This window comes from Phyllostomus discolor, chromosome 8, assembly GCF_004126475.2.
Source record: "Phyllostomus discolor isolate MPI-MPIP mPhyDis1 chromosome 8, mPhyDis1.pri.v3, whole genome shotgun sequence".
In the NCBI taxonomy this organism is placed as follows: domain Eukaryota; kingdom Metazoa; phylum Chordata; class Mammalia; order Chiroptera; family Phyllostomidae; genus Phyllostomus; species Phyllostomus discolor.
In genome coordinates this window covers 65,892,386-65,905,862 of record NC_040910.2, presented here as the reverse complement: position 1 = coordinate 65,905,862, position 13,477 = coordinate 65,892,386, and the positions used below count along the sequence as shown (strand labels likewise).

Sequence of the window (13,477 nt, the reverse complement as noted above, 5' to 3'; positions counted from 1 at the left end):
GGGGCAGGTGCCGCTCCTGCAGCCTGACAGAGGTAACAGAGTTACTGAGGAGAGAAGCCTTGATGGCCAGCTAGCATCCATTCTTACTAACAAAAGCAAATTTTCATTATAGCTTTCAGTGCACTATGGGGAACAGGAAAAGTGATTGATTGAAAGATAATTATTTTAAGAGACAGAAAAAAATAATTATTGTGACAGCCCCAACTATAAAACATTTCCAGACATTTCAGTTGGAATGAGCCTGACAGCACAGTTTACCCTCTGCATTTTTTTTTTTAATGAATGAGTAAATGGAGCTTCAGTAGTACTGAATGATTTATGCAAGACTTCATTACTCCTGGTCAAATCAGGGCTATTCACAAAATTATCCACGAGACATGGGTTTTCATCATTAAAGCACAGAAAGAGAGGATGAATTAAATAAATGTCATTAAAAAATGATAGGTAGAATCAAGAAAGTGGATGGATTAAACTATTCATGGTTTCCTTTTAAGATATATATAAGTATGAAGTGGTAAGTCTAATGAATATGTGATATTTTCTGTCAGTGTAGTTCTATCCCTGGCCTCAAACAGTGAGTGGAGAAAAGTTTTAAATAATGCAGGAAATGAAGAAGCGCTGCTTATGAAGATGATAGGGTGTCAGGGAAGGGTGGACACTAGAAAACAGCATAGTGGCAATGATAGAAATAAGGAAATAAGGGAGACGATAGTAAATGAAGATGAAGATCAGGCTAGAGAAATTGGAGCTGGAGTCAATTACACAATGAAGGCGTTGTAGGACTGAATGGGCATGAAAAGGCAGAGAACTGGTGAGAACCTAGGGACAAGCATTGAAGGATTGATGAGGGAAACGGAATCTGGGCATTGTTACCATGTGGAGATTTGCAGCGTAAGTTAGAAGACAGGGTGAGGCTGGTAAAGACAGATCTGCTTCCAATTTTTCCCTGTATTCATTATATATGGCTCAGGCTAGCAGAGTTTATCATTTCGTTGATAGAGAACTTTTTATTAATGGCCTCATCAAATAGCAGGGGCCAAAGAGTCTGAAAAAGAGCTCATTATTTACGGCTGGATGAAGAAGCGCCAGACATGTTCAATACGGAATCATTTTACAGTTGGAAGCCAATGCCACTGAGGGCTTGCATTTTAGTGGGTAAAAGGGGATAAGAAAGATACATCTCCAAGAGAGTTTTAAATGCCACATGCTGCGAGGCTAGTGAGTGGGAAGGGAATTTTCTCTACAGAAAACTTTTGCTAAAATGTAAGGGCACAATCTAAGAAAAGGTAAAGGAGGAAAAGGAAAATAGACTAAAGGCTGAGTTTTAAAATGAAAAGTAAGGTATAATTTTGGGGCCAGATGTTTACAAAAAGGGAAAAAAGTAGCAAGAGTCACATTGAAAAGAAAGGAGAAATACAAAAAAATAAAGCTGCAAGATGACCTTTTGGCCAAAGGATTTTGATTCAGGCAAATACTAAAGGGTAAAAATTCACTCAAGGGAAATAATGTGGAATTCCAGTAAGAAGGGTGGAAGGAAGAGGCTGAAGAGATAACCTGTAAACAATTCAGTTGAGAGGAAATGTAGATTGTTGGGAGGGGGAAAGAGCTGTAACAGATTGTAAAAACTGTAGGAGACCGTTCTGTGTGCTGTGGGCCCAACTCCCACTCAGAGAGGCACAGAACCCACTCCCACAGATAGGTTTTCCCATGGGGAATCAGGCCTGCAATGTGCCTAGGCTGCTATGAGTCTTGCTTTTTGCTAAAACTCCCTCACCCTGAATTGAGGACATTTACTGTTAAGTAACTTCCTAAAATCCATGCTAAACCTTCCAAGGATGAGTGTAACTGGTTCAACCACTTTTGCCTTTTCATTTGAAAATATCCCTCTTCTGTGATATGATTAGCAGCATTGGCTCCTTTGTTTTCTGTAAAAGGTAACCACCTAAAACGAACCTGTGCATAGAAAATGAGGACTATAATGTAATGTGCAGAGAGATAGAAATAAAGGCCTGTCATGGTGGAGGCCTCGGCTTTTGCTCCCCTTGAAAGAAAAGCTATGCTGTCCCTTTCCCTCTACTGGATTCCGTAATCCACATGAATGTCTCATTTCATCCATAATGACTCAGACACTGTGGGCTGGTGTCTGCATTTATCTAGAAAGAAAGGAAAAAGTGGGGGTGGGGGGAACTATTCAAATCTATGTAAGGTAGAAAAGTACTTTGTGTCATTTTGTATAAATGTAAATTATTATTATAAAATATTTAGTTGGATTTTTCATAGCAAAGAACAGCTGATCTGGTATTGAAAGAGTAAGATCAAGTATTCTGAAATAAGAACTAGATTTGGCACTAAAGGTATCAGTTGATGGTAGCTAATCAAGAATGCTTGTTCCCTCTGAAAAATTGTAGTAAAATGACTATAAAATTTTCTTGCTTCCTACTGTACTCTGGTTGACCAGCTGTTGCAGGCTTGAAATAAAGAAATCTGGGCTTAGATGAGGCTCTATGGGAAAATAGGTGGAGAAAATGCTATTGCCCAGACCAAAGGGAGACAACCTAGCAGGTTGTCTAGTGAAAATTCAAGTCGCTGACCCTGGTTCTTCAGGTCAGTGGAGAGGCATGGGGCACTGGAACCTGGTAAGGGTCCTTCCAATACCACCTCCATCTCCTGTCAACAATAAACTCCTGCTTTCATATGCTGTTTCACCCGTCTTTTGGGCCCTGTTTTCTTAATGTAAGTACTGTTGGGAAAAGGGAGACCCATCTGACCTTCATCTGATGTCTGGTTATACACATCAACTAGTTGGATGACTTTCCCTAGAGCTGAGGCTGAGTGCAGAGGCCCAAGATGGGCTCCAGGAGCCTGAAGTAGGAAGTGGACACCACTGAACATGGTGCATTTGAAGAAAGTGGAGAACTTAGGCTCGGACAGGCTGGAATTCCAGGCATCCTTGGACACAGCAAGATGCAGGGAGAGAAGGCACTAAGAAACATGGGGATGGGAGGTGTGAGGGAAAAGCACACATCCCTCCTCTTTGCAATGAAAATAAGATTCCAGGGACAGTAAACCCTCTAGATTTCCTATAAAGTGACTTTGGGAGAGACCTGAACCACATGGACCATAGTTTGCCAATGTGTGGACTAGACAGAAACTTGAAAGCTCTCTTAGGAGCTATCAGCTAATACCCAGCTAGAAATCTACCTTGCCTATGTACCAGCCAGGCAGAGCTAACTGAGGATGCCATTTCTCATATGCGATCCTTGAGTGCACTTAAAGTTTCAGACCCAAGAATTTGGGGATAAAAAGTATGCTTCCAGTTTATTGTTACCTTTTATTTAGACAGTCAAACTGGAGGAGAGTGGGTTGTTGAGCACATAGCTATTAAAAGAACACCACCAAAAGTTAGAAACTAGAAAATGAGGGTTATAGCTTGAAACATACCAACTAAATATCCTAACTATCCCACAATAGATGCATATATTACAAGCAATTTCTATTTCCAGTTTTATTTCCTCCTGGCATAATTAAAATTCATTATTTTATCACTCTGTGTATGAAGTTGCACTGCCTTGTAATTTTCCCAAGTTTACCTTTTTTCAAGAGAGAAGGTCCCCAATCCAAAACTCTATAATGTGACAAGTTAAAATTTGCCCTATCCATTTTTCACCAATATAATTGAGATTCTGATTGTAAATCTGTTTTCCTGTTAATAATTAAGGACCACACATTCTATAGTAATGCTGAAGTTTCCCTAACAGGGCATGATATTTGGGTTATTTAAGTCTGATTCTTCCTCAGTAAATGTAGGATACAATAGGAGAACAGGTAGGGTCCTTTATTTCTGCACCAAGACTTTCATTGAATCTCAACCACACATTTCTATATTTGGGAACCATAGCTCTTCTTTTCCTCAATTCTGTGGGAATTGTATACAAAGTTCCTGGGTTTCTAGAAGATGTGTCAGTGAGAATTCTCCTTTATTTGCTATTACTCAGCAACTTAGGACCATTTGAATAGCACAGCACATCCACCTGAATTTAGCTGTGTAACAGAAGTGGAGCCTTTTACTTCTGTCTCTTGTCACTTGGTTGTGTCAGGTGACAAGAAATACTGTCACAGCACTGTCATGGGGTCAAATTGAAATTGCAAGACTTGAACTTGAAAACACTTTTAGAAATGTCTCATTGGAATGCTATTTTTCAGCCTGAAACTGACAAAGATTCAACTTCACAGAAATGTGACTACCGTTTATTCCAAGCTGTTCCTATATCTCAGTTGTAAGAATTCAGTTCATTGATGTTTCTCTTTAGTACTCCTCTTGGCAAAGCACACTGTTAAACATTGATCTGTTTATTATAATGGAGTCTCTTACAGAGTTACAGAAAGAAAGATTTTCAAAAGAAAAACCTAGAGTGGTGAGTGAAAGCATTACCAGTCAAGCACTAATTAGAATCTGGTACTTTGACCTGGTTCAGACACACACACATACAGGACCTGTGACTGGTTTACTTCCTCTGCCCCGGGGAATCTCAGCTTCACTGACATTTTGGGTGGGGTGATTCTTTTTATGGAAGCTCGCTTTTGCATTATAAGATGTTTAATGGTATCCCTGATGTTCACCCACTAGAAGTGCCCTATACTCCACCACCCTTGGGACAACCCAAATATCTGCAGACATGGTCCTGGGATGGAAAATCATCCTTTGTTGAGAATCACTATCTTAAGGATTAGTTTCCTCAACTGTAAAGGGAACTAATGAGACTGGAGAGCTGCTGGTGTTTGAAGGTGAAGTGTTGCATTTGAAAGGTTAATCTGCTACATGACTATAAGGTATTATTATTTTATAGATGCATTTATTTATTCACACCTTGAGTTTTGGTATTTTCATGGGTAATGGATTTGGCAAGTCTCAGCTGACAGCGCAGGATGGACATGTTTGGAGGGCATTTATCCTATTAGCAACTGCAAGATCAAGAGTTAAGGATTTACAGACACATCAATGTTTTTGGTGCCCAGTTAAAGAAAGAATGCCAAATGGGGATGTGATCCAAATTACCACTGAGGTTTATTCTAACTTTAAAGACCTTGAAAATTGGAAACTTAGAGAAGGGTCAATACTCCTAGAATAATTAACATCTATTCTCTAGAACCTTATTAATCCCAGGTTATTAGAATAAAGTTAACTTTTCTTAAAAGTTGCTAAATTGTGTGGAGAGTTTACATACAGTAGAAATCACTTCAAATGTAAAGTGTGAAGAATGAAGCTGTAGACTCTGGTTGTTCTCTGGAGACAATTCTTCAGTCTTAAGAAGAGTTAATGAGGCCAGTAGGCATGGCTGCGGAGCAGACAGCGACAGGAAAGGACGGCTAAGATGTTCATTTCTTATTTGGTGTAGCTACATGAACAAAGAAATCTGAAGTCAAGTCCATGCACAGCAGGAGTAAATACCACAGAGAAGTAGAAATGGGAAATCCTGTTCTGGAGGAAACAGTATACTGCCTCTTGATATATTTTTTGGGGGGGGATCTATAACTTCTAACACTCCTATGAAATCTTAGAAGTTAGAAGGTTTTCCCAGAGTGCTGTTCAATCATTCATTTCAAAAAAATATGAACAATCTACATGCAAGAAGAGATTCTTTACACTCAATTCTGTTTTTTATTGTTTCTTATCACAAAAAGATGAAGACTGTTGAACATAAGTGTTTCCTTGTGCAAACTACTTTTGCATAATGTCAAGCAAATGCTTATAAAAGAATCGAAAGCATAAACAAAACAAGTTAAGAGAAAAAGATTAATAGAGTTCAAAATGAGTATCTTGTTGCTGGTAGTGATAATTCTAGAAAAAACAAGCTGTGGCATTGGCAAATTGAGAGCATGAAAGGGAAGGAAATCAACTGGGAAAAGAAACTTGGATTTGGGGTTTACTTAACTCCTGAAAGTGGGAACTAATAAATAGAGCCAGAGATTTGGAGCAATAATGGGATATCTAGAAATTTAAATATTTTTTCCCTTTGTTTAAATCCTATGTTAAGCTTCTCAAGAAATATTTACTTCACCTGATGCAGCTGCTGTGGCAAATGCAGTTGTACTGCATATTTAAAACAACTTTAGTTTCTTTTGATTAACAACATAAGAGTAGAAAAAGAATATTATTTTAGAATACTAGAGTGTTTGGTCCTTTAAATTTTGGTGGATATAGAAAAGTTCCATGAGATAGGAGACAGTTTCCTCTTGGGTTTAAACCTGTAATAAAATATTGCTGACAGACTAATTATACATATTTTATATATTTTGTGCATATGCGCTCCTCTCTAAACCAATTTAATTCCCATTAATGCTAATCTCATTAATGCCCACTCAGAGAGGAATCCTTTTAATAAACGATTGATTAATTTGAGCTATTTAAATGGTGGATGGGCAGAAACAGATGGGCAAAGAGGAAAAAACACCTTTTCACCTCCATCTGCATTTCTGAGAATATTTTCCAAATATTAATGAATACTAGGTTATAATAGGAATTAAAGGGAAATGGGGAAAAAGAAAGTATCAAAGGTGACAGGCCTCCACCCATGAAAAATAAGGGTATTGTAAAAGATGTATATTGATATATTTTTAGTACTAGAGCCAAGGTTAGAAATGAGACATTACAAACAGAAGCAGATTTTCTTTGTTAAACAAGAAATAAATAAAAATGAAATTGATATTTGTAAGCTGTTATAGGAATGGGTTTTTCTTAATTAAAAGAAATAGGTCAAGGCAAAACAACAAAGGTAAGGTAAGTTGTGTTCCTACCACACCTTGTCCTGTTACCAGTGTGACTGTCTCCCTTGTTCTCGATCCAAGAATTGGGTCATTTCTCTCTACTACAATCAAGCTGAGATTGGCTCTCAGAAGATGTTGTGCCCAGGTCCAAGTGGTTTCCAGGACCACACTCTGTAGTATGCTGAGTGCCAGAGGGCTAGCCTGGAACTTAGGAAGCAATAGGAACCTCCCTGTCCCACGTAGAGCATTTTTCCAACCTTCCTAACCATTTTTAAAGGCACAGAGGTCTTCCTTCCCATTCTCCTAGAAAAAGTGGCATGAAATAAGGAATAAGTGGAAGATGGGGTTTTGTAAGATTCACCATCTGGCCCTACAGTAAGCTATTTAACCTCCCTGAGACTCAGTTTCCTTATCTGTAAAATGGGGACTATAATCTCCATGTACCATGTTCTTATACCACATAGCAGTATAAGGATCAAAAAATGTTTTAATTGAAAGCACTGTGATATCTGAAGTGGTGTACAACCACACAGCATTATTAATTGTGGAACAGTTTCAGAAAAAGTGGCATGATAAAAATATTAAAGGGAGAAATGCAGAAGGCTAGATATCAACTTCATCTGGGCCTTGTAAGACAGAGGAAGAGATCGATTTACCCCCAGAATTCCCTTAAAAGTTTTAATGGCAACTGATGCTCTTACTTTTTAATTATGTATACAAAACACAAAATAAAAATTAAAAATTTAAAGTATTTAGATGAGTAAAGTTTTCCTTTCTTCTTTATCCAAATGTTGGTGTAAGTTAAACAGAAAGATGGGGACAGAGATGAGAACAATCTCTTAACATTCATTGAAAAAAAACTACTCGAAGAAATATTTTCAGCACAAATATTACTCTGTCTTTTCTCTACCGATTGGTAAAAAAATATATTATATTTGATTTTTTTCTTTTTAAATTATATGGTTATCCATCCCAGCCAAAGTCTTGCCCAGTCATCTGGTAGAACTTGAGGTTGAAAGGCCGGTAGAAGTCGCGCAGTCTCTGCACCACCTCGCGGTCGATCTCGGGGTGGGTCCTGCCCTTAGTCTTGCCCAAGCAGTGAGGTTTGCTGCTGCCCTCAGCCTTCTTCAGGCAGGGGAAGCCCTTGGTCTTGTTGAAGTAGAAGTGCTTGTCAGTGATGATCCTCTTAAGGCCCAGGAAGTCCTGCACGCGGCCCAGCTCGCCAGCGGGGTCGCTGATGAGCCGCTCCCCACTCACAAAGAGCATCTGGCCTATGGGGAAGTGGTGCAGCCAGTGCTCCAGGTGCTTGGCGTAGATGCCAATCTGGATGGCGCTCCATGACGTGTCGATGAGGCCCGTGGTTCTGTTTTTGAACGTCAAGCTCTCAAAGGTGGGGATATCAGGCCGCTTGGAGAGTGTCTGGGTGTAGTCCGAGATGGCTCTGGTCACCGGGTCCCGCACCACCACGATGAGCTTGGTGTCCTTGGACATGGCCGAAATGCGTGCGGGGGCCTCCCGAGTGACAAAGTAACTGGGCGTCTTCTCCATGGTGATCTGCCCATCCAGGGTTCGGGGCATCAGGTCCCTGAGGAAAGAAAAATGACAAGTTAGAGCCTGAAGACTGGGAGAGTCTCCAAGGTTGCACAGACAGCTCATTCCTGTCTCAAATGAGACAGCTCATTTTTAAGAAGAGGGAGTGGATATATATTCTGGACCCAGACTGGTGGAATTGCAATTCCAACTCTGCCACTTACTAGATATGTAGCTGTGGACAAATTGCATAAACAGTCTGCAATTCTGGTGCCTCCTGTAGTTAATGGGAAATAATAATAACATTGATCTCATACAATTGTTGTGATGATTCAGTGAGTTAATATACCTCAATATTTTAGGAAAGTGTCTGGCACAGAATAGACTAAGTGCTTTGTAATTTTTATTTCTTATTATGAACCCAAAATGCTATAAAAAACTAACCTTAATAATATCCTTTAGGTGAATTAGAATATTGTAATAAACACAATTATACTGCTATGAGATTGCATTAAAATATCTTGAACACTTTTTGTAGTTGTCTTATAAACAAAGCAATTATATTTAACATAATACCATAGCATATTATACAAAATATTTCTCTTTATAATTCCAGAATTTTCTTATGACAAGGCTTATTAATTAAGCCATCTTTTATCTAATAATTTTAAATGCCATTATTACAGTATTCTGAATATCTTGGTCCCTCTCTACATTGGCCCAATTACAATATTATTATGTTAGACTATATTATTATGTATGCCAAAGTTAATCCCGACTCTCTATTGTTCAAAACATTCTTGATGAGTTTTGTCTGTTTATTCTTCTTGATGATAGAATCACTTCGTCATGCTAAAAAAAAATCCCACTGTAATCTTGATAGAGTAGATACTGCTACCCAGTTCAAATAAGCTTTCTTACTGAGAATAGATGGGTGTGGGCCAGCCAAACACATGAGCCAGACAGATAAAATCTATTTGCCCTTCTAACTAAAGTGCACTGCCATTAAATCCACAATTTATTTTTTAAATATATACACATATGTATTTTTAATAGTAAGGCACTGTTTTTCCAATTTCAAATTTTATAAGAAGTAGATGTTGCTCAAATCAATATTAAAATAAATGTACTTTGGGGATTTACAATGACTAAATGTGTTTTGTCCTTTGATCCATTGATAAAAAAATCAAACTTATAAATATCACTATATAGGATTCACTTTTATTCTGGGAATAAGCTTTCTTTGATCATAGCATATTATTGTTTTAACATAGTCCTGGATTTGATTCATCTTTATTTTGTTTTTTTAATCTATATTCATTAATGAGATGCTTCTGCAGTTTTTCTTATGATTCATAGCTTAATCAATTCTTAAAATATGAATTATTCTACAAACATAATGAGCCAAGAAATGTTTCATATTATTTTGTATCCTCATAAAGTTGAAGTAGCAAGCTAATTTTCAAATTATTCTTTTGAAAGTTGATGGTGTCACCTGCAAAGTCATCCAATACGGTCCTTTCTAGAGGTGAGGGGTGCAAAGGAACTAGGATCTTCAAATCCCTTTTCAGTTTCCTCTATAGTTACTGGTTGTAGTTATTGTTATTGTTATTGTTATTGTTGTTGTTTTGATACTCTGCTCATCTTGTATAAATTTTGGCAATGAATATTTTTCTAAAAATTGCCCAGTTGTGGAGTTGAAGTTATTTGCAACCATTATTTTGTGTTTCCTGCCTCTCCTGCTTTCTAGGTTAGATTATCTTTTTTTAATTTTCTGATTTCCCTTTTAGCTCTTTAATGTCCTCTTTATTCTTTTTCTAGTAATGCTTTGTTATTCTTCCAATTTACTTAAATGAGTGCTTTGTTCATTTATTTTTAATCTCTTTTCCCAAGTAATAAAAGTATTTTGAGGCTACTAATTTCCCCTGAAGTACAGAATTAGTAAAATTCCACATGTTGTTACATGGAATGTTATCATTTTCATAATTTCATGAATATTTAGGAATTGCATTTTGCACGTGTTATTTTCTTTTTGGTCCAGACATTTTCTAGGATTGATTCTTTATTTTTTATTTTTAATTCTAATGGTTGATTAGCTGGGTTTTATTTTTGGCATTTTGTTATTAATTTCTATTTTGTCTTTGTAATAAAAGTACTTTGTGTTCTGTGAGTTTGCCTTTGTTGACTTCCCATAATTTTGTCCCACCTCCACTATTTCCTAGTTGTATGTTTTAAAAATTTCAAACATTACACCAAAATACAAAGATCTGTAACATAAATCTCATGTGTCTTACACCCAGGTTCAAAAAATAATAACTAGTGGCCAATTTTGTTTTATTCATAACTTTTCCATTTCTATTTCCCCACCATCCCAAATATAGTCTGTTAAAGTCTGTCTCAGAGATCACAGGAATTGGTCTTAACATCTGCACTGTATCTGGCACAAATTCTCCAAACTTTGTGGCAAATGATACAAGTTTTCTCCCATTTTTGCTTTCTTTGATATTGCAGTCAGGTTATCTTTACATTTTTTGGAAAGGGGAAATGATAATTAGATGTCTGATAGCTCTGGCTCTTTTTAAAAAAAAACCCTACAACTCCATTTCAAAAGAACTTTTAATGCACCCTATTCCCCATTTCTCATATACCTGTACACTTTAAGGTGTGGGTGACATGAAGTAGAGAGTCCAGTGGTGACACAAGCGAGATACAGATCACCACTGCTCTCTAAGCTGCATGGGTGCCACTGTGGGACCTGGATTCCCAGGGTTGTCACTGTGTCCTTGAGAAATTGGCTGGGCCAATCTACTTTGGAAATTTAGGTTACAATTTTATAAGATGAGCCAGTGATCTATCCAGAAATTTTTGGAATATCTCAGAGAAGGAAATTTGATCAAATGTGGGAAAAAGGTTTGGACTGTAAAAGTAAACATTAAATATCACTAAACTGATAAGGACTTCTGTTGATTTTTTTTTTTAAGTCAGCATTCTTGCCCCCTTTCCTAGAATCTTTGACTTTGAACTCCTGGACCTCATATTTTGGCCAGTAAAATAGAGATAACATACTTCACTCAGGAGCTCCTGACTGGTGATCTCAGCTTTGCTTGCCTCTGTCTCTAGGGGAGGGCAGATCCCCAGCAGCCTTTCAGCAGAGATTAAAGCTGCAGATTGTGCTGGGACAGAGGAAATACTACTAATATCACTGAAAAAAAGAAACTGCATTTTAAATGATCTCAAAAGAGTAGGGAAAAGAGCTATCCAAAACAGGGGGAGTTAGAAGAGGAAACAACTAAAATAAAATCTCACAAGAAAAACACATTAATTACTGCCACTTCCAGGATGAGAAAAACTGACTGGGTTAGCATGCGGAGGGGCAGGGCAGGGAGTTGGGGTTAACTACAAACTGACTGCAAGCTACTTTTTTCAAAAAGGATGAAGTGATAGTCTAAATAAATCCTTAATTAAGCTTACATTGCAGAGAATGGTTGATTTGTAAAAGGACTCACACCAGTTTTCTTAAAATAGCAATCTCCCTTTTAATTTCTTTACTCATTTTCTTACTACAATTTGAATTTTAATGTTCAGAAAAGAGCTTATCTAGCATATAAAATCAAATTCACACGTAATTTGGAATACTGCGTTTCAAAGTGTTTAGAAGACTAGAAATTATCTTTCCATACCTGAGTGAAGTATGTACTGTGGTTCTACTCTGGGTGAGGGCTTGCGCCTGAGGTGGGTGATGAATGAACTGCCCCAGTGTTATAAGAGCTTTGCGGAAACAGGAGACAGGCTACTACGAGCAGAAGGGGAACAGAAAGGCCTGTGCAATGAGAAGGTATAGGAGGTTTGCCCAAAGACAGAAAAACTTAGGGTGGGTGGGGAGTGAGAAATTCAATTGGATGACGGGAAGGATAGCTCTTAGGAGGCTTTAATTTCCTGGCTAACAGTGTAGGATATTCCAATTTCCACACTAAACAGAAAAAAAAAGGATTTGAAGACATTTATAATAAGCAGGGGAATGGGTAAACAGGTAGAAACTAAAATTACAAGAAAAAATTAGAGACACTTTTGTTTTCTCCTAGAGAAGACAGGATCAGAAGGGATTTCACAAGCAAATTAAGGATTATTTCAAGGTGGGTTGCACACATTTGCTCTTTGTCCCTAAAAAAAGATGATGAGAATTCACAATAACCAAAAGGGAGAAGCCACCTAAGTGTCCATATGAGGATCAATGGATAAATAAAATGTGTATATCCACACAGTGGAATATTATTTGACATATGCTACAACATGAATTAGCCTTAAAGACATATGCTAAGTGAACCAAGCCAGTCACAGAAAAACAGATAGTGTATGATCTCACAGATATAAGGTACCTACAGGAGTCAAATTCATACACACAGGAAGTAGGGTGGTTGTGGCCAGGGGCTGGAGGGGCGGGGGAGAATAAGGAAGTGTTTACTGAGTATAGTTTTAGTTTTTCAAGTTAAAAAGGGTTCTGAAGAGTGAGTGTTTAACAGTGTAAATGTACTTAACACTTCTGAATTGTACACTTAATAATAAGATGGTAAATTTTATGTTTTGTCAATTTTGCCATATTTATTTTAAAAAAAGAATTTCCCAAGGAGATAAGGACTCCAATTGCATCCATAGAATTAAATTAAACAAAGGAATCTTTTTGGCTTTGAAGATAGTTAAACATTAGCATAAGGTACTAATGGAGGCTGTGGTTTTGTTTTCCTCTTGCTAAATCAAAGAGGAATGTAATAATTGAAACATTTTTGTGGAACTATATAAAATTAGAAGATAAGGTTTATGATCTGTGTTGACCCACTCCCAGTGGGGTGACCAGGAGCTAGTCATGTAACCCCTTAAATCTCAGTTTACTTACCTCACCAGAAAAATCAAGCCAGGTGTTGGAAAATCTGGATGGTAAACAGAGCATTGGCAGGACCGTTACCAAGACCTGTCTTCAAGAAAGCGATGCCTCATGTTCAGATTCCCAGAGTCCAAGAAAAGCCCATTCTCCTGGATGTTGTGTGGAAGCCCTAGTGTGGATAATTAGGGCCAGAGGAGATAGGCCCTCCATGTTCCTGGGACATCCACATACCTGTCCATTTGAGGTCTTCTGTGTATGACATGATGACTATACCTGATTTGAGAGCCATGAGTGGGCAAAGCA

General features: G+C 37.8%; 1 protein-coding gene across 1 annotated transcript in view; it reads right to left on the bottom strand.

Moving 5' to 3' along the window:
* Positions 1 to 3,145: 3,145 nt before the first annotated feature.
* The window catches only part of LOC114515092 (heparan sulfate glucosamine 3-O-sulfotransferase 3A1), a 104,339-nt gene continuing 94,007 nt past the window's right edge, over positions 3,146 to 13,477 (bottom strand). The window contains exon 2 of the mRNA XM_028534383.2: positions 3,146 to 8,350. Coding sequence (XP_028390184.1) covers positions 7,729 to 8,350 — 622 coding nt within the window. The 3' untranslated portion in view covers positions 3,146 to 7,728. The remainder of the gene's footprint in view (positions 8,351 to 13,477) is intronic.